This window comes from Prinia subflava, chromosome 2 (genome assembly GCF_021018805.1).
Source record: "Prinia subflava isolate CZ2003 ecotype Zambia chromosome 2, Cam_Psub_1.2, whole genome shotgun sequence".
Classification (NCBI taxonomy): Eukaryota; Metazoa; Chordata; class Aves; order Passeriformes; family Cisticolidae; genus Prinia; species Prinia subflava.
This window is the reverse complement of record NC_086248.1, coordinates 84,756,737-84,781,131: the sequence shown is the minus strand read 5'-3', so window position 1 is coordinate 84,781,131 and position 24,395 is coordinate 84,756,737. Positions and strand designations below refer to the sequence as shown.

Below are 24,395 nucleotides of genomic sequence, written 5' to 3'. Positions count from 1 at the left end.
TTTTTAATGTATGGCAGCCTTTGCAATGGACAGCATGATGCAGAGGTAAAAGGTACAAGATGGATGTGGGGTGAGCACTCATAAGATTACCCAACACCACAAACCAGCTGGGTGGGGTTCCTGGCATCCAGCAAGATGGCCACAGCTTCCAGCTCTTCAGCTGAAAGCTACTGGATGGCTAGCTGGAATCCCTGAGAGACAGGCATTAGCAGGGGACTTATGTGGCATGCTCTGTCTCCCAGCAGGGTCACAAGACAGATGAAGTATTTCTCCTTATAGCTGTGGCTGTAAGATTCACACAGCTAGGGCTCCCCTCAAGTGACAGGATGCAGGATCCCAAATCTTAGCCCTTCCAGGCCTGCTAGGTAGGCTCAGAGTCACACAGGGGAATTTACCATTGGGAGTAAAGCTTTTGAAGAACCAGAACAATAAATCAAACACAAGCTACTTGATACCATCTCTGGCTCAAAAGCCTCCAGCACTTTCCCTCTCTGGATTTGTATCTCCCTCCTTGTGGCTGTCTTCTCAACCTGCAGTGTAAGCTTTTGGGGAAACTCTGTTGGTACTGAATGCTTGACACCCAGAGATTTTGCCTAACAGGCCATAACCAGTGCCTCAGTAAGGACATACCCAGCACATTTAGCACAGGAGATAATCAATAAGAGGTGGTGAGGAGAAGTATCTGAGATCTTTTATTTTCTCTCAGTTGTGAATGTGGACAACCCTGCCCCGTTCCACGACAATGTCAGATCATGATGGTGTGAAAAAACCTCCATCAGCCCACTGGAACTGGGAGGAAGACCTCAAGGCAGGCAAGTAAAGGTTCAAAGAAGTTGTGTTTTTATGCTTTTCATCTCTCCACCACACAGCACATGCTTTTCCCTGCTGCCTCCCACCATCACCCCAACTACACTATTGAAAGGAGTGACTGGAGACTGGTTTGGTGGGGAAGGTCAGTATGTAAGTAGTAAGTGAGGGCAGAAGCTCTGAACAAGCCCCTGCATGGGCCCAGGCAGTGCAGGTGTATTCTCTGCCTGCCCACAGCACCATCACAGCTGGTGACCCTGCCAGGGACATGCCAACCTTGCCATGGCAGTGAGCTGGACACCAGGGCTCAGGCTCTCTGGGCTGCGTTACATGACCAGCTGAGCAGGATCCAAATGACTGCTCTTCTTTTTAAAATCTGTGGCCACAAAGGAGAGCTAATTTGTTTGTCATGTGTTGAGTTGATGACTTTCCTCCAAGCAGAGGAGCTGTGGGAAGAGAAACAGTCAGGGGCTGATATTGAACGGTACCTCCACTACTAAGAGCGAAGCAGATTTGCCTGTAGTGAGTTTTCCTTTCCAAAAGCCATGCCTGGATAATCTCAGTTTCTACCTAAGAGATAGCAGAGCTGTCAGGACATACTGCGTGCGGCCACACAAGAAAACACAGACGTGACCCCTTGGCTCTTAGGAACAAATGTAAGGGGGAGGGGAGAAAAGAATTAGCGCGGGAGGAAAGCAACAAAACCCAAATTCATACAGCAAACAAATGTGAGAGCTTCTATTTTTACTCAGTAATCTACTTGCCTGTCCCCCTTCCTATTTCTTCCATTTTTAATCTACAACAAATATCTCTGAACTGTGCTGAGACAATAAATCTGGGGCCCTTTGAAGACCTTGGGCGGCAGTGCAACAACAATACACTTCATAAACTAAACATTTCAGAGATTCATTTTCCCTTTGATCTACAGCATGGTACCCTCAGGTGCACACCCCAATGAGCTTGCAGGTCCTGCCAAACCCCCCGTGCCATGGGAGGTTGTGCCCCACCACTGGTGATGGAAGTGAAAGAGGCCATGGATGGCTGTAACATGCAACGTGCACCCACTCAGGGATGCAAGTGTGAGCAAAGCTCTTTCAGTAAAAGGAGATGTGACCACTCCAGCCCTGGTAAACAGCAGAATTTAAGGTCACAGTGGCAGAATTAATTGTTCAGTGGTAGGGGCAGGAAGTGGTAATAAGCAATAGGGTTTGTTTGTTTTTAAAGTGCAGCGAGGGAAGAGGAAAGGAACTTTATTGCATGATATCTTCCTTGTGCCTGCAGGAACCTCAGCAGGGTCACGTCCATGAGATCCACTAAGCAGCCTTCAGCCCTGGACTAGCAGAGTAAGTGAGGGCAACAGCTATTTGTCATCCTTTGTGTAAGCCTGCTCTGGACACTTTGCCTGTGGGGTTCACAGACAATTGTTGACAGTGGAAAAATAATGAGGCACTGATCACTTCACCACTCTAGTGGCTGTATAGCTGAGCCCACTGTGGCCTCCCACAGCCATTGAGCTGAAAGGATGCAGAGCATTTATGAACTGCACATTACTCACGAGTGCATCACCCACTTAATTACAAAATACAGCTCCCCTGGGCCAGCAAAATTGCTGTAGATTAGCAAGCAAACAGGATCTCCAATCATAACAATTTGGGGCAACAAATAAAAAAAGAAATCCACAGCTCAAAGAGAGTGAAAACTGGTTGTGAGAGGCATGCATGGCCTAGGCTTGCATTTCCTGGTCACAGAAATGTGAAGGCTCTGTTTCATCAGCTCAGTCTCCAGGAGTCAATACTCACAGAGCTCTGTCACAGTAGGCTACAGAGATCAGTCCTCAGAGCCAGAAAAGAGGTGGTCTTGTCTGGAGACACCCTGGCCTCTTCTCCAAGGACTCTCAGCCAAGGGCCAACCTGGATCAAAGCTCTTTGACTTACATGAACTGACAGGATCACGGTAGCAGTGAGGGGATCCATGGGCACATCACCCACACTGCAAATGGATCAGCTGCAGCACTTGCTGTGTGATGTGTATGTTGGAGATGTTACATCCTGAGGAACAGACAGGAGGCTGCTGCCTGCCGTTCTTACTCATTTTCTGGATAATCCAGCTACTTGCTACCCTGCCATTGTGCAAGCATCAATTCAAACTCCAGAACACCAACTTCTACTGCTTTTTGGGCTCCTTCCTTATAACTATGTCCAAAATGGTTGAGCTGTCACCAGGAGGTTTCCCCTCACTTAGTTGATTCTGGGGAAGAGCTGCACCAGGCACACCCAGCTGTGGGGCCAGAAGAGCAGGGCAGTGGCTGCAGCATTTTGAAACAACAGCATCCTCCAGCACCTGCCCTCCAGAAACCAAAGGGAGGACAAAACGCAACCGTTTGACACAAATTAATTTCCTGCAAAGACTTCAGAGCAAGTTAAAAGCACAGGCGAGTGCACACACGGAGAGCCCAGAGCCTGAAAGCTGACCCGGTGCAGGCTGCAGCAGCCAGGCTGACGCGGAGGGAAGCGGGAAGCTCTGCATCCCTGCGGGAGAGGGAGCGAACCGCGCTGCCCCTCTCTGGTTTGAGCCGGCGAGCGGAGGGGACAGATGCACGTCTGGGTCACAGGCAGAAGGGCTGAGCAAAATGCTGATCTTCCTTTGCCCACTGTGGATCCCTCCATAATGATTTTCCAGGCTCCCTTTAGCCATCTTAGAAGGGCTTGTTCTCCAGCTGCTTCTCAGGTCCCTCTCACACTGGGTTTTCTAACCATGAGGATTGTCAAAGCCAAGCTTCAGGCAATTCTTCCAACTAAAATCAGAGGATCCTTCTTAAAATGTAAGATTTCTTTTTAAAGGATTGAGGTCTTCTGTTTGCTTTCTTGCTGTGAAGGCTACACACAAGCTTTCCTCTCCCCTCAGGAGCCCTGTTGTCATTGCTTTGAGGATGTAAGAGATGAGAGCCACGTGTAAGCAAGCACACACTCCAGGAGCTGGAGCTTCAAGAGTATTCAAAGAGCAAATCCCGAGGAGAGGGGGTGAGTTTGTCTCCAGTGCCTCAGGTCACACACAGGGACTGGTTGCAGAGTGCCTGGGAGCGGCTGGGGGTGCCTGGGGTGTTCCCCCAAGCAATTCATTCTGCTTTCAGACAGCGCACATGGAGAATAAGTGTGGGGCTGAGCACTGGCTATATGTGCTGTACAGCATAGAATTTAGGGGTCAGAGGAGCTCAGAAATTAGGGCTGGAAAAGACTACAGGAGGTTGTTTAGCCCGTCACCGGTCCCAAGAGTGCATCAGCTATCCCTGCAGTGTTTCTGACATGTTTTTCCAACCTCTCCTTTGAGACACATCCATCAATGGATTTCCACCTCTTTTATCCATTAGCAGGGGGTGTTTAGGATGTTTAGGACATGTCTAACAACTTAGGCAGGGAACAGAGAAAGTAAGCATTGGAGTGACTTTACTCTCCAGATTGAGAGAAGAGAATAAAGTCAAACAGAAATAAGGAGGTGGATGGGAAAGCTGAGAAAAGCCACAAAAGACTGCCAAGATTTGGAATTTTGTCTCTTTCCACCCTCCAAGAGCTACGCAAAGCCCAGTCCTCCTCTCACCACATCTGGGGGCCCAAAAGGCTTCCAGATGGTCGACAAAAGAAGAATCAGAGCCGCATCAGCAGCCCATGAGGTCACATCACCGCTGGGAGGTGATGCGTGTGACCGTGACTGTAAAACCCCATCTCCGTCACACATCCTGACCCCAGGAGGGAGGCCGGGCTGGGGAGGGCACATCCCTGGCAAGAGGCACTGCTCTCTCCCATCCAAACAGCCTCTTCAGGCTGTCAGGAGCTGGAGATGCCCATGCCAGGGCCTCACTGCTGCAGCAGCTCTCCAGCAGTTGGCTCACTGCAGTGCAAGGTTCCAGCCCTATAATAGCAGAGCAACTCCTCTCAGTACAATTCAACATTACTACTGCTGTTGATCTTGGCGTTTTATTTATCCATCTTCCCAGCCATAAATTTCCTTCCTGGACTCCGTGTCTTGCTTTATAACCACACTCTTTGTGCTGAGACTGCAAAGCCCTGGGGACGAGACCTTTGCCTCCACACTTTCTATTTAGGGCCATGCAGCTTTATGACACTAACAGAAAGAGTAACTTCCCAGATGACTTTGCAGCCATCGCGTGAGTTTTTTTGAAATGCTACTTTTTTGGCTACTCAGAAGGTCACCGATGAGAGCAGGGATAAGCCGCAAGTGCAAGCTGCTACCACATGGGGATGAGGAGATCCTGGTAGCTCACTTGCAAATATGACCTACAACAAAACATAAACTCTTTCTCCTGTTCTCCCAAATGGATCAGTATTGAATTCCTCCCACCACAGTCTCATTACTTGGCCTCTGTTTCTCAAGTCTGAAGCCTTTAAGGAGGTGAGCAGCCCCACCACATCACTGGAGGCTCAGCTGCCTGCACGGTCTCTGCACCAAGCTTTGAGAGCTCAAGCAAGAGCAGCGTTTGCACTGCCCACGTTCGTGTTTGACTCTCAGGGAGAGCCGACCTCCCGGCTTGTGCATCAGGGCCAGCATCAGCTGACTCATGCTCCAATCCCCATCCCAAAATCAATCGTCCCCGCCAGCCTTCATGCTCTGGACCTCTGCAAGGGTCACTTTTCATTGGGGTGAGGGAACCTCAGCAATGCTTTGTATCCCTGCCTGCCTCAACTTGGAGTGTGCCGTCAAAGGAGAGGCACATCTGGGCTGGATTACAGGGTGGTGCAGTGGCTTTTACAGCTACAGCTCCCTGCATGTGTTTCTGAGCAGGACATTTATGCTCATAGATCAAGATGCACAGAGCCCCCAGGGTTGAGGGCCCTCATTTATATGTCATCCTAGGCTGCCCCTCTTTGGAGGGATCAGCTGTGGACACCTTGGCAGGCTGGGAACACTGGGAGGAGATGCTCTGGCAGATGCTGAGGCTGATGCTTTCCCACTGGGCACAGAGAATTGCTTTCTTTTGAGAACAGAGGCCAAACGGAGGGAATCATTTACACCATTGAGAAGTGGGTGTAACACTGCAATTTACTGGTATACTGCAGCCACAGAGGCAGTGGCTTCGCATGGATAAGGCGAGCTGTGAAGAAAACAAGGGAGGAGGCAGTGAGGCTGAGAGTAAATCCACAGAGATCAATAATGTTACATTAGATTTATGCCAGTTAGTAAACCAAAGGTTGTGGTCTGCTCTCTGCAGCACTGGTTTATCACAGCTCCAGATTTTATGTCACGGTCACTGCAAGCAGGATCTGTCTCCTGAGGTTTTAGAAATAACCTCTTTCTCTCAAAACTCTTTTCCTTAGCTGTCTGTGGGTTGAGAGAAAGAGACAATGATGTGTGGATGGAAAAACAACAACAAAAAAGAACTAAATTAAAATTAAAACTCAGCAAGGCTCCAAAGAATTTACAGATGTCTCTCCTCTCCTTCCCCCCACCCCCTGCTTCTCCGTGGTCAGCTGTAAATATTTATCTGGCAGGCTGAAGTGAAAGGCATGGCCCAAAACACTTAATCACAATTCCTGCATGGCTGCCCTCCAGAGCACCCCAAACTTGGGGTACAGTGTTTTTTTTCCTGCAGCATTGTTAAAGGTAGGTACTTCTGTCCTTATGCAAACAAACAAAAGCAATTTGTGTCCTTATGCAAACCTTCAAAAGCAATTCATAACAAGTCAAACATGGGCTGCTGGGTGCTCTTTTTGGTCTTCTTCTTTGGATATTTTTCTTTTTAAAGAGTCTGATTTTCTTTTTTAACCTGAGCGGCAACGCTGGCAAGCCCTGTCACCCCACTGTCAGCAGCAGCCTGGTGCTGATTGACAGGCAGAAGTGGAGTTGAAGTCAGACTGGATCAGTGAGGAGGTTTGGGAAATCTTCCCCAGAATCAAAGGAATCATTATATTTCTATAATTCACCCCAAACTGTTCCACAAGTATTGATAGAACCTGACCCCATCTTCCCTGTGAAGGGTGGCTGTCTCAGGGGTGGAGCATTGGCAGCTTCCATGGGTCGCTCAGCAGAAATTTGGGACAAGTGGCAGCACTGCTAGAGGCTGGCAATTGTAGGGGCTTTGCTTTTGAGGATGCCCAGCAAGAAACAGCACTGGCACAGGGATTGCTGTGCAGCAGTAGGTGCCTGCAAAATCAGGAGCAAAACCATGGCACCAGGGACTTGCAAGCCTCTCTCCCTGGTTATCACTTTCACAGTGAGTCTGGCCAAAAATGCAAGGATTTTGAGAAGATTTCCCCATCTTCAGTTGCACTGTTCCTCCCCACACACAACCATTACATCGGCCTCTAAAACCTGTATATTTTTCCATGATGCTCACTCTCCAGTTTGATATGGAGGAGCTAGGAGAGGAGAAAGCACCATACCATACAAGGCTGTGGGTCTTCTGGAACACAGCCTCAGGGCCTCCCTCTAAGTTTGCTCCATCCCCAGAGGCTGGAGCACATAAAGAAGCAGCCAATGTTCACTTTGTGTCCCAGCTTCCAGCCTCCCCAGCCGATGTGTGGCAGAGTCTTCCTCTGGAGAATAAATTAAATGTCTCACCAAAACCTTGGTTGCCACTTCACCATAGTGATTATTGCCTCAGTTTCCAGCTGAAACATGAACATATTTTGTTTCTACAGTTCTTTGCTATTTTCTGCAGGGAGTGGCACACTTTGGCCAAGCAGAGACATGCATGACATCACTTTTTCTTACTGGCCTTTACTGCACTGCAATTGCCTCAGCAGTTATTGCCCCTTATTGCCAAGTAGCTGTTTCACCACCATGAATATTTATCAGCCTGACTTCATGCTTTCCTGGGCATTGAGATTCACTTCACTTTCTCCCTCCTCCTTGCCAGTGTTTCCAGTGCAAATGATGCTTTGTCAGCACATCTGCAAACATGCAGATTTCCTTGAAAAGGCAAGTCCACTACTTGCTCATTTAGAGCAGGTAATCAGAAATCAAAGAGACAAATTGGTCTGAGGTTGATCTATTATCCTGTCAGGGGCTGTTGCAATTTTTAATAGACTCAGAGCCTAGAGAACTGTTAAAGCCCCCTCCCTCTAAATATAAATATATTATAATCTCAATATCCTTCAAGAAATAAACTCCCTTCTCTGCTGTAATTATTGTGACCTTGCCATTGCAATGCAAAGGGTACCTGAAAATGCAGACCAGCTAAATCCAAGTTTTCAAAACCAGAGTAACCAGAGTTCAAACTGCACAGTTTTTAATCTATTTTTAAAGCCAGTGCTGCGAGATTTGAGGCCTTCTTTGAGCTTTTGTAGTCTCTGGGGTTGCTAATACTGTAGCAGTTGACTGTGTGCACTGACACCAACAGCAGGATCATCAGGGGGCTGTAGGATGCTCTGGGAACAGCATGTCCTCTTAAGGCAGGCTTTTCCAAAGAGTTCTGTTTGCTTTGACCAAAATGAACAGCTAGGTTTTTATTGCACATAGGCCACCGTACCACGGGAGATTTGCAGTCTCCCTAGTGCTGCTGTTCTCTCAGCCAACCCACTGACTACGCAGCATCACATCCCAAAATCCCTGAAAGTGGCAGGCTCACCTTTGACCCTTGCAGTGTAACAAATGGCAAGGTGCAGGGGCACATGGGGAAAGGCTGCTTTTATGGCAGGGTGCAGGGTGCCCCAGACAAGGGAGAAGGTGAGGGGGGCCTTTTCATTATCACCCCTGGGGACAGACCCAGCAGTGCCAGGCACTGCCTTGGCAGAGGATGGGGCAGAGCTGTGCTCTGTGTGCCCGTGCAACACCCACAGGCAATGGGGACCTGCTCATGCTCCATGGGGTTAGCACAGTGTTGGGATTGCCCAGCTGCAGTTCCCACCACTGCTCTGTAGCTGCTCCTCACGTCCAGCAGTCAGCACTTGGGCTGGCTGGTTCATCCACCAGCCCGGTCCATCAGGACAGCCCAGCCAGTTGCTGCTGCCTTCACACAGCTGAGGCAGGCCATGGCAGGGTGGGCAGGGCACGTGGGCAGAGAAGTATTCTCCAGACTGCAACTGCTGCCAGGCTGCCAGCAGCAGCCAGAGCTGGGCTTTCCCACGGTTCCTTCCCCTTCCCGTCAGTGCCGGGGCTGAGGTGCCAGCCTGGCCCCTGGCTGCTGGCCGGCTCTCAAGGGGTAGGCAAGTGGAAGGGGCTGCCTGGGCTCAGCTGGAGCTTCTCTGACCCAGACATTAAGCATGATGCCGTTTTAGCAATGCACTTTGTCCTCCTGTTTTGTAAGCCAAGAATTTATAAACCCACAGGGAGAAGAAACTCTTCTTCCTCTGAGGCACTACCAGCCCTGCTTTTGGCTGCAGGCACTTCTTTGCTGCACGCCCCTGAGCTCCAAATGGGTCCCTGCTGCCATTTTCTCTTGGCTTATCAAAGGAAGAACAAGAAAAGAGAAATCAAGCAGATCATTGCTGTTTGCTTTTCCTCTTCAGGACCTAATTACACAATGGGAAGAGCAGTTTGTCAGCCTGGCCAGTGCCACCCTCCTGCTCACCCCTATTTTGCCCCAGAACCAGCAAAGTGGCTGCTCCAGGTAAGTCCCAGAGAAGCCAGAGTTCATGTTGCCTGCAGACCCCATGGGCATCTGCTGACTGGAAGGCAGCTCCACATGTTCCACCATCTTCAAGGGACATCTTGGGTTCAGGGTTGGATCAGCTCAGGCACATCCCCATCTTCCTGACATTGGTCTCAGGGTCTTTCTGCTGTGCACAGGTACAGGGGCAAATCTGTGCTGGCAGCTGTGGTGGGACACCTGGACACAGCATGGAAGAGAAATGGAAGGGAGTCTCCACCAAAGCTGCACATCCTCAACAGCCTGGCCCAGACAAGTCTGTGACATGAAAAGATGACTTGAACTACACCCTGTTTATTTCCATCCCTGCTCTTTCTGTCACAAGCCCAGGAAGCCCAAATTATTTACCTGACACAAAGGGAAGCAACAGAGTGATTCAGAGATCAAGAAACTTTTAATTTCTCACAGAGAAGATAAATACTGCTCCTTTGCAGTAGGTGAATTGTTTGGCAGTGCCAGCACCAGGACAAAAGGTGTTGTTCTCCTGGTTGATGTAGGATTGTCAAGGCCAGGCCACCCGTGAGTTCAGCCATCAGGCAGAAGCAATGCTAGCATCTCCAAAGCCTGATGGGAGTTTCCAGCCTGAAGAGATCTTAGAAGATTAATTTCTGAGTGACTATTGTAAGGAAAGAGCTAAAGCTTTGCCAGGCAGCTGCAAGATGCCATGGGAAGGTGAGATAAGGAGTTACCCAGTTTATGGTACCCAGCCTCTTACAGTGGCAAGAAACCATGCAGCAGATGACCCCAGCTGAGAAGCCCAAATCTCTGGTTCATGTCCAGAGCATTTCCAGACACACTGCAACGAGCCCTGGCCAGCCTCACCTCCACAGAGCAGCAGCATCACTCACAGAGCAAAGGCCTGGTCATGCAGGAAGCCCTGGGCAGCATCTCCAGCTCAGCACCAGGAGGTGCCTTTGGTGAGCTACCCTGAAGTCCTGAGTGCAGAATGTAGGAGCTTGATGGAGCAGCATACCCTCATGAGCAGGGCTGGAGAGGTCCAGAGGGACTCGCAGGTCTCATCCTGCACACCCTGGACAGGGCTGTAGTCCTGGTTCCTGTAGCCCAACCCAGCACTGGGCAAAGCCACTCAGCTGCCCCAGCTCCCCACTCTCCTGAAAAACAGCCGTAACATCCTTTGGCACACGGACAAAGCTCACTGAGGGAGCAATGGGAAGCGTGAAGCTTCGCTGAGTATCTTGTTTGTGGTGTTTAGACAGCACTGCCTATGGGCCAAGGCACAAAGAGATTGGATTCCCATGGCCACAAATTATAGAACATGTTCTTCTTTTAACTGGTGCTTCAGATGATCCCAGTCACGTGGGATCAACTGTGGTGGTTAACCACTCTGCAGTACCTACCTCAAGAACTCCGGTTAGTGCTGACACTTCTGCCACCTGCTTCCCTTTCCATTTCAGCCACAGCTGAAAGTCTTCATGCAACCAACAATTTCTCTAAGGACCTAAACTCTTTGCTTACTCGGTTCTGCATTTCAGCTCCACAGGGAGGATCTCTCCTCTGTGCAGTACCAGTGGGGTTCAAAAATAGCCATAAATTCAGTATTTTGGTGTGCACAAGTAAAAGCCTATTTACTTCAAATATTGTGCTGTCTCCCAGGGGCAATCATAAGGCTACAGTTTGTAGAGCACTACAGTAATGAAAGCCCCAGAAATACCACTGGAGATGGAAAGGTCAGGTGATTTAATAGGAACCATACGTGCTGCTCCAAGTTTTCTGAGTAATCCAGCTTCTGCATGTCCTCGCTGCATTACAGACATGATGCATCATCTCCCCTTTCCTTGGCTTCGTTACGGGGACTGAATCTCCCCTGAGACTTTAATTGCTTCAAATGCTCTCTGCTCTATTTATATTTGATTTTACCCAGTGGTTTCAAGCAATACTGATCCTGAATGACTGTTGATCTAGGGCTGTAACCTGGCTGACATCTGCTGTGTAGGAGTTGTGTGCAGGTCTGTTTGAGTAACATTACACAGGGCAGAGAGGACTCTGCTCCTCAATTAGAGGCTTTATAATGATCCAGTCAATACAAACTTTTTCTTCACAGAGCCCTATGACCACGATGGTTTTCATACCTGTGGACTTAGTTTCAGGCTAATGTGTATCTTTCCTCTATCTTTATGTTGAGTCTTTGCCTCAGCTGCTCCCTACCTCGGTTTCCCCCTCACAAACTGATCATAGCTCCCCTCCCTTGGGCCCAAGTGCTGCTAAACCCTTGATAATCCACCCTGCTCTATCTGAAAAGGGATAATTCCTGCCCTGCCTGGTGGAAATACCTGCAGCAGGCCCCACTGCTGGCAACCCTGGCACCCAGAGGTCGGCAGAGAGAGGAAGGAACATTTGTTCCCTTCTCAATGGACACAGCCCTGCTCCATGGCCTGGGCAAGGCGCTGCCCTCCCTCTGCTGCCGCTAGGGCAGAGGCACGGCTCAGTCCGTGTGCTGGTGGAGGCTGGGGGGCAGGAGGAGCACAGAAAGCAGACAGATGGCCACACAGCCAGCCCAGTTATTACCGGAATAAATTGGGTAAATCACAGCCTAAGCAGTTGCTCTCCCTGCGGTAGAAGAGGATCTGACACCGTGATTGAAAATTAGCAGCACCTCAGAGGCAATCATGGCTGGGAAGCTTGCTGTGCTGGGAAGCTCTGTCAACCGGGTGTTGCACTTGGACTATTTATTACTGCACCTTAAACCACAAGAACAAAGTGTTTGGGACATGCTAATGACACCAGGAGAAACAGAAGCATTTTGATTAGGTAGTAATTGTAGTAATTATTTGCTACCAGGGCAGATATGAATACAATATAATGGGTCTGATTATTTATCAGCATTCAACAGCAGAAAGAAAACAATGCTGGTGAATAGCAGAGAGTTTATTTTGGGGAACTGTTTAAAACCAAGAAAGGACAAAACATCTCTGTCCAAAACAGGGCCTCTGGAGGCTCTATGGCAAAGATCTGGAAAAGGCTTTCAGGCTTCACAAGAGTTGTGTATGACTGAGGTTTGGCCCTGATGTGTTTGGCTCAGTGGCACTACCAAGGTTTGCTGAGCAGTCTGCCCTTGGGCAAGACCCTGACCAACATATTGCCAAATGTCACTCACTGGCAAAGAAACCACCCAGGGTAGAACATTTTGGCAACCTATTTTGGAAAAGCTTAGTAAAGATGCTTCAAACACTTGCAGGAGGGCACAAACAGGAGAGCTGTACGCACATCAGGACAGGTCTCACACCAGCAATTCTCATCATCAGTGGGGGACACCCTGTGACACCCTCTGCTGTAGCCTGCCAGCACATTCCCAGGCCACTAGACCAAGGACAGATGCTGCCCAGCCTGCCTTGGAGTGTCTGCAGGACATGCCAGGGCAAGGTAGGTATTGCTCCTAGGGGACCCTTTGGTAGAAAGCAATTTTCCTCCCATTGCAGATGGCAACCACGTTCCTTTCAAAGGAGCTTTGTTGTCTCCATTCACCTCCCTATTTGGCATCCAGCTCCCACGGCACTTTCAGTTCCTCCACTCACCCAGCCTCGGAGCTATGAGCTGTGCTCTGCTGTGAGCACATCAGATAGGAACTTGCAATCAGTTCTGGCCAACCTACTAACAGACCCAGCTGTTATTACAGCAGGCACTGATGTGAGCAGCCACAAAAGCAAACAGGTCTTTGGGCTCCTCATGTGTCTGGAGCTGCCTGCACATCCTGCCCCAGGTTTACTGAAACATGTGGTCAGGCCCTGCCAGGCTGGCGTGCAGCTACAGCCAGAGTGATCTCTCAAAGCATCCACCACTTCTGTTTCCTCACACCTTTGCTTGAATAAGCCCACTGAAATCTAGCTCAGGAAACGGTGCGATACCAACAAGTTTGAATGTTCTCATCATCGCTGATGTTACTTCTGCAGAGCCTTGCTGCTTCAGCTGCATCCTCTTTGGCTTGCTGGGTTGAGGTTTACCACGTGAGGGTTACCCATCACTGGAGGATGCTTGTCCTTGCTTTCCCAACATGTTCTCAAATTTCAAAAGATAATTCCATGCATAACACACCCATCATAAGCCTGCAGCAGTGCTCAAACCAAACTCACTTTGTTCCTCTGACACATAAACACTGGCCTGCCACTCAGGACAGACCTCACACACTTCAGAAACGCGAGACTGAGCTGTGCCTTTGTGGCCAACCTCCGTACACTGCGACCATGGATGATTCAGGCTGAGCCTGGCTGGGCCAGGGGACGTGATGGATGCCAGTCAGCCCTGATGAGCCAGGGTTCTCCTAGCAGGCCCCAGCACCCACACACTGAGGGCAGAGAGGATCTGTAGGATGCCCATTGCAGCCATGCAGATGGATCAGTGAGTGGCTCAGGTTTCAAGCACTCCCCGAGGAGCAGCACAGTAAGAGAATGGGGTCATCCCTGCCCTCACCATCAAACACATGAGGGCCAAATCACCCCTGAGGCCTCCCCATGGAGAAATTCCTGGAATTGTAAAGGCAGTGCTGGCATGCCAAGGCTGGTCGGTGGTGTATGTGCCTTTTTGGAGCTACTGGCCCACCAGGAACCCTGGCAGGAGCAGACCCTGCCACTGAGGATGGGGCAGAGATGGGACTGGCACATAGTAACCACCCCAGAAAATGCCCCTCTGTCACCACCCTCCTCAACCAGAGGTGGCATTTGTGCATGTAGTTTGCTAGGGAGTAATCTTTTTTTTTTCTTTCTTCTCAAGTCTGTAGCTGTGTAAATACCATGCAGCCACAGCATCCTGTGGCACAGGGTTCCCCAGTGCAACCCCACACTCTGTGCAGATCTGCCTCTGGTTGTTTGCTTTGAACCTGCCACCTGCTACTTTTCTTTGATGTCCCCAAAGTTCTCGTCTGAGAAGCAACAGAATACAATCACACTCTAATTTGTATTGAGATCACTTTGTCTTGAGTCACTGGTGTCCAGGTGCCTGCTTCTTTTTAATTCAATGGTGAAAGCTCCCAAGTGCCTCAAGGGCACAGATCAGGCGTTTGTAAATTCTTCTTCTCTTTTCCAATCATTACTGGTGTGATGCACTGCAAAAGTCTGCCAGTTATAACCATAATGGATGAGACTGCAGAAACAGGAAAGAAATACCACCCTTGCCTTGGCATATATAACCCATCTGTATGTCCTCCATGCATCACTGCCTGCAGACACCTGTGGACACACAGCCTCATTCCTGCCCCTCCCCTGCTCAGGCTCTTCTGCCCATGCTCCAGATGCACATCCACCAGCATCCATCCTTCCAGAACCACATTTGCATGCATGGCCCTTTATCTTCACTCCTCCAATACATCCTTCTGATTAAAATATAACTAATATTCCAATAAGTACAAACACCACAGGTACATGAATGCCACTATAAATGCACTGTGTCCAAACACCCACACTGTATCAGCACATACCCCACTCAATCCTAACTTGACATGCACCCTTCCACCCCACACCTTGCCACAACATGCTATGCAGCTTCGGGAAGAGCAAGGGAAAGCCCAAAGTTGTTTGAATGAGATGGTCTGTCCAACTGGAAATTCTGCTTCTCAGTTTTTCCTGTGCCGTGTTTCGGTGGCCTCCATGAGCCTGGGGTAAGAACCATGGCCCCAGCAGCACTGCCAGTTTTGCCCATTTTCCAAGTCAATCCCATAAGTAGGCAGATGGGTCAACACTCAGCATGCAGCTGGAAACAGGGAGGTGGGTGGGTTTTCCAAGCACCACTGCACTTTGCAGCACAGAGGTGGGGAGTGTGCCACACATGGGCTTCACATAGAGCCCTGTCAGACTGACCCAGGTGAGCAGAGGGCACCCTGCTCGTGGGTGACTGTCAGAAGACAGATTTCTCCATAAATGAGACACAGTGAGACAAAAATATACATATATATATATATATACATATATCTCACATGTGTGCATGCATGTACACATGTATATGTCAGAAAATGTTTGAACAACACAAAGAGACGATCCCGTGTGCTGGCTGCAAAGGGACTCACCGAGGCTCAGGGTACACATGTAACAACCCATTTTGCCACTGCTCTGACCTTGGTTCCTTTGATATTTTTAAAAGGCCATAGAATTAACCTAATTAATTTACTTTAATTGGAGAGCAGTATTAGCTTAAATGGTCCTGCTTAAATGGTAGAGAAGCCGTAGCCAAGCTCTTCAAACAGCCGCTTGTCCCCATTCACCCTCCTGCAGATGGTTAACACAGCTGAGCTGCACTTTGGCACAGCAGCCCTGCTCTCCTCACAGGGTGTTTCCTGCTCTGAAGGAAAACACCTGCACATCTCCAAGCAAGATGGCTCCGAGCAGAGAAAGGACTCAGCTTAGAAGTTACAGGCTACCCTGGTGAGGCAGGACCCAAACCTGGTGGGAAGCCAGGGGCCCCAGGGATAGAGGTCCTGAGGGACCCACATCAAGCTGACAGTGCTCCCAGTGCCTTGCTCAGACCTCAGCCGGCATCCCTGCCCGCTCTGGCAGAGGAGGAGGTGTTTGCACAACCTGCTTTGGAAGCCACAGAGGTGAACAGCCCTGCACTGATGGATGCCAGAGGCAGCAACGCGGGGCAGTGGTTATGGCAAGGACCATGGCTCAAAGACCAGAGCTTGGCTCTCGTTTCCCTGGTTTCTGCTGGTATCTCCTGCAGTGGGCTTTGGGAAACTGTTCCCACATGCCAGAGTCTGGCATCCAAAGGAGGCCAACAACTTCACTCTCCTTTGTCAGTAACACTGGTAACCACAGCTGAAAAGTACCTTGCAAGATCTTCATTAATCCCTCTAACCTGCCTTCTTTGAGCTTCAGAGTTGTTACCATATTGCAGTTTATCACCATGTTTCACCACAAAAATTGCCCTGTTTTGTTGTTAACCCAGAGGCCCAGCTTGCAGGGAGAGATGATGGGTGGGCACGATTAAACTAAATCCAGACACATGCTGGGGGCCCAGACAACAGTCCCGGGGGCAGCAGCAGCAGCTCTACCCCCAGCTCAGCCTGGTCAATGGGCTGGCTGTGCAATGCCGAGCTGTGTGCCAGCTTCCCGCCCTTCAGCAGCTGTACCCTGGCTTTGGAGCGCTAGGTGTCCATACCTCCAGCCCAGCAGATACAAGGTCAATGCATCCCTCCCTCTGAACAGACAAAATACAACAGGATGGACCTGGCAGAGGCCTACAGATGATCAGGGTTTGTGCAGTCATAGCCACCACAGTGGCTTTGAACGGCATCTGGGGCCCCAAGGGTGGGTGCACTAGGGGATGAGGCTGTGCTGGAAGAAACATCCCAGAGAAAAGCATTCTGTAAGGGATGTCCAAGAGCAGGGGCTCGGGGGAACCAGCAAGTCACCGTACAACCCTTGGAAAATTGGCCAAGGCCAATTAACAAGCTGCAGCTGACAGAGAGGGGAGGATTTCAAGATAAGAGAGATGGCAAGAAGCCTAGAGGAGATCAGAGCTTGGAGGGAAGAATGGAAAAGGCCTCCTGGGAATGAATCTAAGTAGGACTGCAAAGGGAATTTATACTAATATCTCTCAGGAGGCCTTGGAAAAGGGGACATAGGTAACAGCCTTGTGAGATGCTGGTGAAGATACCAAGTTGGGGGGGGGGAGGGGGAGGCAGGGAGAGACAGGAATTAGCTCAAATGGTTAACAAGGAGTGGGAAATGCACATTACAAGTACCCAAGATGGAGTATTTAGAGCCAAATCCAGAGGAAGAGGTGAACTATAGCAAAATTAGGGAGAAGGAAAAGTGCTCTGACTGTAAACAAAAGGGTAGTGGAGAATCTCAGGACAGATATGCAAGACTTCCTGAAGTTAAAATTACAAGCCAAAGGCCATTTGGGTACTTACCCATTTTTCTGTTTTGGGTGGGGCTGGAAACCTCCAGTCAGGCTACATTTGACTTGCCCAAGCAATAGGCAAGTCACTCGAAAGCCAAAGCACCCTTTCAGCGAGGGACAATACACCGTACCAGTACACCATATCTCAAATGCGGCAGAGGCACATACAACCTGGCACTCATTTTGGAAAAGCTCTTCCTTTTCAGAGCCACTTGGCTTGCAGGCATGGCCTTCTTGCATTGCAGAGTGCTTGGGACTGGCTGCACTGTGTCACAGCTCACTCTACTCCACCCCTTCCATACCCCTGCCCACAAACACCCAGAAGATGGCATTGCAGGGGACCCACCAGAGGTGTGAATACAGCAGCTGTTACACTTTATTTCACTGTGGGGTTTTTAATTTTTTTATTTATTTTTTCTTCTGATTGAAAAAGAAAAGACAGAGAAAAGTTACAAAAGTAGTAAAAGGCAATGATATCGGCAGGACATCCCTGTTCCCTGCTCCCACCTGGGACAAGGCAGCCTGCCCCACCTGCTGGCTGGCAGGAACACACCTCAGGGCCCCAGCACCTTGGCAGCTCTTGCTGAGCAAAGCCTGAGCTGCAGGGCATGCAGGGGCTGCCAGCCCAGCCATTTGCACAAGGAAGGTGCCTCTCAGATGGGTACCAGGCCATGGCTATCCCATCTCCTGAGCACAGGGATTTGGTCCAAAGGAGCAATGCTTCCTGTCCTGCACTGGTCGGCTTGATCTGGCAGCAGTTTAAAAGCTGAGGTGTGCCATCAAAACAAGACAAGCAGAATTTCTGCAGGGGCAGGAGGAATCAGCAGAGGAATGGCTCTCTTGGAAATGGGGACTTGCAGGGAACCATGACGGTCTGCCAGAGGTCCCTTACCAGTACATACAAGTGTCCTCTTGGAGGTGGTGCTGGTGCAGGGGGTGGCCCAGCTGTAACAGTCTGGAGCCAAAGAGCAGGCAGAGCTGGGACAGCATCAGGACACACACATCCCCTCACCACCTTGCCCAGCTGCTCTGCCTGCCTGAATGACAGGAGTTAGAGAAGGGGGTGGGGTAAGGGATTCTGGTCCCCAAGCCTACAGCCTTTGGACTTTCCCCAGGGGTGTCAGTGAAGGGCCCGGACCAGTTCACTGCATCTGTCAGCCTCCTACTGACAGCTGGACTGACCATTGGTCTCAACCAAAGAGCAGCATCGAAGACTCTACACTGAGGCAGATTGAAAAAACAAAAAATTATTTTGTATTACTCACAGTTGCTCCTCTTGATCTGCACAAACAGTAAACTACTTGCTTCCCCTTGCACTCAGATACAGGCTCATGGTGGGGAATGCCTACACAAAGAGGTTACTCTCTCCACCAGGTGCAGCAAGAGGAAAGGCCTTGTTCCTCTGCCTCAACAGGAGAGGCAAGAGCTTGTTCTATTAACTCCTGCCTCGTGGCACAAAACATTCACATGCCTCGAGGACAGATCCCAATCAAACATCAGTGGTAGCAAGGCCTAGCATGGTGCCAACAGCCTCAGAACTGTCTATAGAGAAATGTTCCCCACCTTGACTCAAACTCCCCTCCTGTTTCTTCCACCAACATCCACAAAATGGAATGCTTTTTCCCATTCCTTGCTTCATCTGGGAATATTGTTCCACTGATACCAGAAGAGTATGCCTGAATTTAACAGCTAGCCTAAACAAGGGGAGTGAAAAGCTTGCTGAGGACATTAAATTGGTTTGAGTTTGGTGGTACCAGTTATCTTCACCATCGTGTGGTGGAACAATACTATGGAGAAGTGTTACATACCCCAGAACACACACTGCCTCAGCAGAGAGAAGATCCATGAGCACAGGGTCACGCCCAAGTTCTTCTCTTTGATGATGCTGAGAGGACTGAAGGTGGGTGCTGTGTTTTCGTGGATGGCGCAACACAGACCTTCCAATTCTAGAATTTAATTCTAACCCCAGATCTACATATGGATGTCTCAGTCTCCCATTTCAATCTCTTTTTGGACAGTATCACTGAACTGCCAGCAGATCATCTGCAATACACAGCTCTAGCCAGTTACTCCTCCACACACCTCCCTGTCCTAGGGTTTTCCACTTAACAGAGCTTGATGTCAATGCAATTATAACAATCTCAGAAAGGGATTTCTTGTTTTGCAAGCAGGTCTGTATAGCCTCTTTTTCCAATCCTGAGCTCACTTCTGAGAGGGAGAAGTGTCAGGTCTGTAACAAAGCACTGCAAACCCAGAAATCCTTGAGAAACTAACGGTGGGGGTTTGGTTTCACAGCTTAATTACTCAACCCTGCTGCCATGCAGGTCATACTAACACCTGAACACCTCCTGGGTATCTTCAGTTACTACCATACTCCTGTTTGACATTACCTCGGTGGCAGTTCTTGCAGTTTGTGGACCTGACTGGTTTGCTTTGCCCTGAAAGACAAAACTCACTCCCTTTGCCACTGCTCGGATCCTTCAGTGGTCTGAGAACAGGCTCTGCTACCAAGCCATTCGTTTCCTCCTGCCAGAGCAGCTGCATTGTAAAGATGTGCCACTGCTCGTTCTTCTTCCACCCCTCCCCCTGCGTATCACCACCTCCCCCTTCTCCCCGCCAGGCAGGACACTGGTTGATAGTTCCTGAGGTTTTTTGGAGAAACTCTTTCAGTAGGCACATGACGGTTCTTCCACCGGAGCTATCGGGCTCAGCGGCTTCAAGGTGCTGAGGGAACGGAAGGCAAAAGTGGAGGGGTCATACATAAAGTGGGGTGGCGGGCGGCCTCCGTTGGTGCTCTGCAGGGGAACAAGAAGAGGCATGAAGTCAGTGCTCATATCAGCTGCAAACAGTGAAGTTCTTGCCTTGAGTGCTTTATCATCCCCCTCTCTGATACAACTGCACCTCCTTGAATGGGCGGTCATGCTTGCACCTGCAGCAAATGGCACTAACATAGGCAGTGGAAGAACGTTGCTCACATCTTTGCTCTTACCCTTCAAGATAAAAGGCAGGCACACCTCCCTTCCTCCAGGACTGAGGTCCCTAGGATCCACATGACTAGTGACCTGCAGCCACTAAGTGAAACAGGATACTCATGATGCATTTAGAGTACCAGAGTCAGAAAAGCATCATTACCAAAAGGTATCACATGGAAAAGCTAAATTCACTTGGCCTTGAAGTAAGATCTAATACACTTTTGGAGCATGGAGACAAACCAAGTCATCTCTGGAAATGCATTCTTCAGCCCATTTTTCAACAGCTCTCCAATAAGGATTTTCAAACCACTCTTTCTTAAAGTCCCAGGCATGCTGAAACTCTCCAGGGTTTTGATTCCAGACTCCACAGTTTGATGGAAATGGCTGAGAGACGCTTGGAGGAAAAGGTCCCACCCCCAAGGCCTGACAGACTGGTTTCTACCATGGCCAGTAAAGACCATTCTCTCCCTTTTCACTCCCAGTGTTCAGAGCATGGCCAGAGCAGGTCCAGAGTAAGGAGGCCAGAAATAGCCATGTACTCCCTGCACTCCCTGCACAGAAATGCTGTTTTCCACTAGGCTGTGCTGGGATATGTGGATCCCAGAGGAATTATGGTGCCGAAAAAGTTATTCCATTCTGTTAAATGCGAAGAGCTTTCCTTTTACTTTTCAGGAACTTTGGTTTGTTTCTTTCCCTACGCAAGCAGAAGCACAAGTGAGACAGCTACTTCATTGATACTTTTTGGCTGGGAGAGGAGGTCTCGCTGCTTTAAGGTCCAGGAGAGTGTTTAATCATCATTCTGTAGCGCTCATTCCCAAGGAATATGTGGGAAGTTCAGCAGCTCAGAAACTCATGTAAATGTCCCCTACTCTCATCTCACTTCGATTATTCTTGGGAAGGGCTTTAGCACTATTTTCATAGAGGTTAGAAAAAATCCAAAAACCGACAGGCTGGTCAAAGAAGTGATGGAGAGCAGCCCTGCAGAAAAGGACTTGGGGGTGGTGGTTGATGAAAAACTCAACGTGACCTGGCCATGTGCAGTCACAGTTCAGAAAGCCAATGGAATCCTGGGCTGCATCAAAAGCAGAATGGCCTGCAGGTCAAAGGAAATGATTCTCCTCCTCTACTCTGCTCTTGGTGAGACCCCACCTGAGTACTGTATCCAGCTGTGGAGTCCCCAACAGAAGAAGGATAGGAAATTGTTGGAGCAAGTCCAGAGGAAGACATGAAGTTGTTAAGAGGCCTGGGGCACCTCCCCAATGAAGACAGGCTGAGAAAGTTGGAGCTCTTCAGCCTGGAGGGGAAAAAAGGTAGTATGGAGACCTCACAGGAACCTTCCAGTGTCTGGAAAGGGTCTACAGGGAAGCCAGAGAGAGACTCTTCCTCAAGAACTGTAGTGACAGGATAAGGAGTTATGGGTACAAATTGGAAGAGGTGAAATTTAGTCTGGATATTACGAAGAAATTCTTTCCTGTGAGGGTGGTGAGACACTGCAACAGGTTGCCTAGGGAAGTTATGAATACCCCAACCCTGGCAGTGTTCAAGGTGAGGCTGGATAAGGCCTTGAGCAGCCTGGTCTGATGGGTTGAGCTCTTAACATTCTGTGTGATTCAGACTGGGCTCTGGTATTATGTGACTCCCTGTTCCTTTTCTAGGCCTTTCCTAACTAGATCCAGGGTCTCCTTTGCTTAGCCTGCACTGTGGGACTGTTCCTCAAAGAACTAGGCTTTTTAGGAATAATTACCAACTCTACTGTCTCACAGAAGACAGAGGTTCATTTAGCACTTCAGATTCAGGGTCTATCACACAGCTGCAGCCACCTAACAGCACGCCAAGGTGATGTTTTAATGCCTCCATCACTCCTCTGCCTGGGTTTTAACCTGTCATTACAAGACAACAACACACAAATATCCCCAAAAAAGTGCTCAGATGGTTTGTCTCACCCAAACACACAGAGCAAACTAGAGTGAGCTAAGAAAGTGTCCAAACCAGGCCCTGAGTGCTGCAGTAACTGCAGCAGGAACTGCAAGCCTCTTGTCTCCAGGCTCTTGGTCACAGCCCAGCCCCACGGGGCAGCAGCCTTCATGTCAGAAAAGACCTCTAAAAGCCAGTGTGGGCAGCGTGTTCCTGCTGAGTTGGTATCTCTTCTGCAAATTAAGACGGGCACTTGAGAATGGAAAATGCCAACATGGTGCTTGGCATCAGCTGTGCCTGGAGTTTCAGCCAGCAAATCATGCCCTGCTACATCCCCCTGACACCTTGGCCAGTGGCATAAGAAACAAGAGAGGCAGATTTAAGGGCCTTTACTCAATAGCCACCTGCTGTGGGGTTATATATGGTGTATGCTCTGGCAGGCCTCAGAGCTGGAAGGTAACATAGCAACCCCTATTCAAAGCTAAGGGGCAGAATAAATCAGCACATTTGTCCTTCTCCAGAGCAGAGAAGGTCCCCTGCCAGTGCCAAGAGGGAATGGGAACAAAGAACCTGGCAGTCCCCTCCATTTTGAAATGCCAGACAGGATTAGGGAAGGCAGCTGAATCTGTTCATTTTTGGCAGACAGCAGATGAAGAGGCTGGGGAAAGACAGGTCCAAAGGACAGACAAAAGTCATCGACAAAACTCACCAGGCTTTGGGTGGAAAGTTGTGCTATGGTTTCTCTCTGGGTCTTCTCCAGGGGCCAATGTGTGGGGCAGGGAGCCTTTCCAGGACACTGCCAGGATGTCCTGGACATCCTCAACCATCCTCTAGCTCAACCCAGAACAAGGGTTGAGGTAGAAGGTCAGGGATGCGAAAAGGCACAGGAAGATGCCGAGATTCACTGGTAGTCAGGCAGCTGCAACTGAGGCTCAAAATGCAGCCAATCCTGCCTCTTCATCATGGCACCTCTCAGGCAGCCACAAGATGACCACTGGCTCTCAGCAGCATACAAGGCAGAGTGAGAAAGGGCCTGTGCCCAACTGCATGCAGTAACAGAGAGGCAGTAACCTGACTGCCTCATCCATAGCAACACCCTGACCAATGTGCACTCCTTTATAACCATGAGCAATGCAGCATCCTCATGCACCTGCTCCCTGACTGACAGGGCAGCACCTCTGGTACTGCCCTTGGTGGAGGTAAGAAATCTCCAAATCCCTCAACTCTCTTCTTGCAGAGGAGCATTTTTATATTGGAGTTCATATCCAGCCCTAAGGATGACCAGGCCTGATCTGGCTTAGTCCAAGACACCATTTGGGATCACAGAATGTGGTGGTCTGGTTCTGATGAGTAGCACAAGGCAAAGCTCTGTAGATGTATTTCCAGAAGAAAAACGGATAGAATCAGCTGCCAGAGACGGGAACACGCTCCTGCCACCCTGTCGCTTGGGCCAGCTGCCTGCCTGTAGTCTGGGCAAGCATCCTTGCCAGCATGCCCTTCTCCTTGGGCACACCATGCCTGGGACTTTGCTTTGACTAGGGAAGGGTGTTAAGAGTTGCTGCTGCTGCAGCAGGTTGCCGGGGAGCTTGCCATAAACCTGCCTGACAGCCCCTGGTGAGCAACCCCAGGGCAGCTCCTGCAGAGGCTCCTCAGAGCACAAACAATGCACACTTGACATTAAAGGCTCATGTGTTCACTCCAATGGCATTCGGACAGCTGGGCACCGCTCACGGAACGGAGCCTAATATGGGCCCTGTGCTAATGGAAATCATTAACCAGAGCCCTCAATTTGCTAAGCAATGTATTTACACAGCTGGAGAATGGCCCGAGTCAGACCCACTGGGCTGCCACAGCAGAGCACACAGGCTCAGACATGTACTCTGTCAAACACACGTGCTCACTTGCACATACTTACCTACCCTCCCATGCCTCAGGTTCTCCCCAGTACACAGGCGCTTCCCTGGTCACTTGGCCACATCCCTGTGTGCACACAGACTCCTCCTGACTTGGGAATCACCAGGAGGGCTGTTCCACTCATACAAATCTTGCCTGCTTGTAAAGAAATTCAGGCCATGCAGGGCCGGAACTTCACAGCATCCAGGGGATGGTCTAAGGCACCACAGCTCATCACTGGCTCATGCAGCTGTCCAGAACACAAGGCAGTTCCAGCACCTGAAGATGCCCACATTGCCCCACTGCATTTGAGTTAAATGAGCTCCTAAGGGAGGTAAACTCATCCTACACAAGTT

At 49.7% G+C, this 24,395-nt stretch overlaps 1 protein-coding gene across 3 annotated transcripts in view; it reads right to left on the bottom strand.

Annotated features, from left to right (window-relative positions):
- Positions 1–17,622: 17,622 nt before the first annotated feature.
- LOC134547184 (uncharacterized) overlaps positions 17,623–24,395 on the bottom strand; it is a 60,285-nt gene continuing 53,512 nt past the window's right edge. For all 3 annotated transcript variants that reach the window (XM_063390843.1, XM_063390844.1, XM_063390845.1), the window contains one exon: positions 17,623–20,055. In XM_063390843.1, coding sequence (XP_063246913.1) covers positions 19,927–20,055 — 129 coding nt within the window. In that variant the 3' untranslated portion in view covers positions 17,623–19,926. The remainder of the gene's footprint in view (positions 20,056–24,395) is intronic.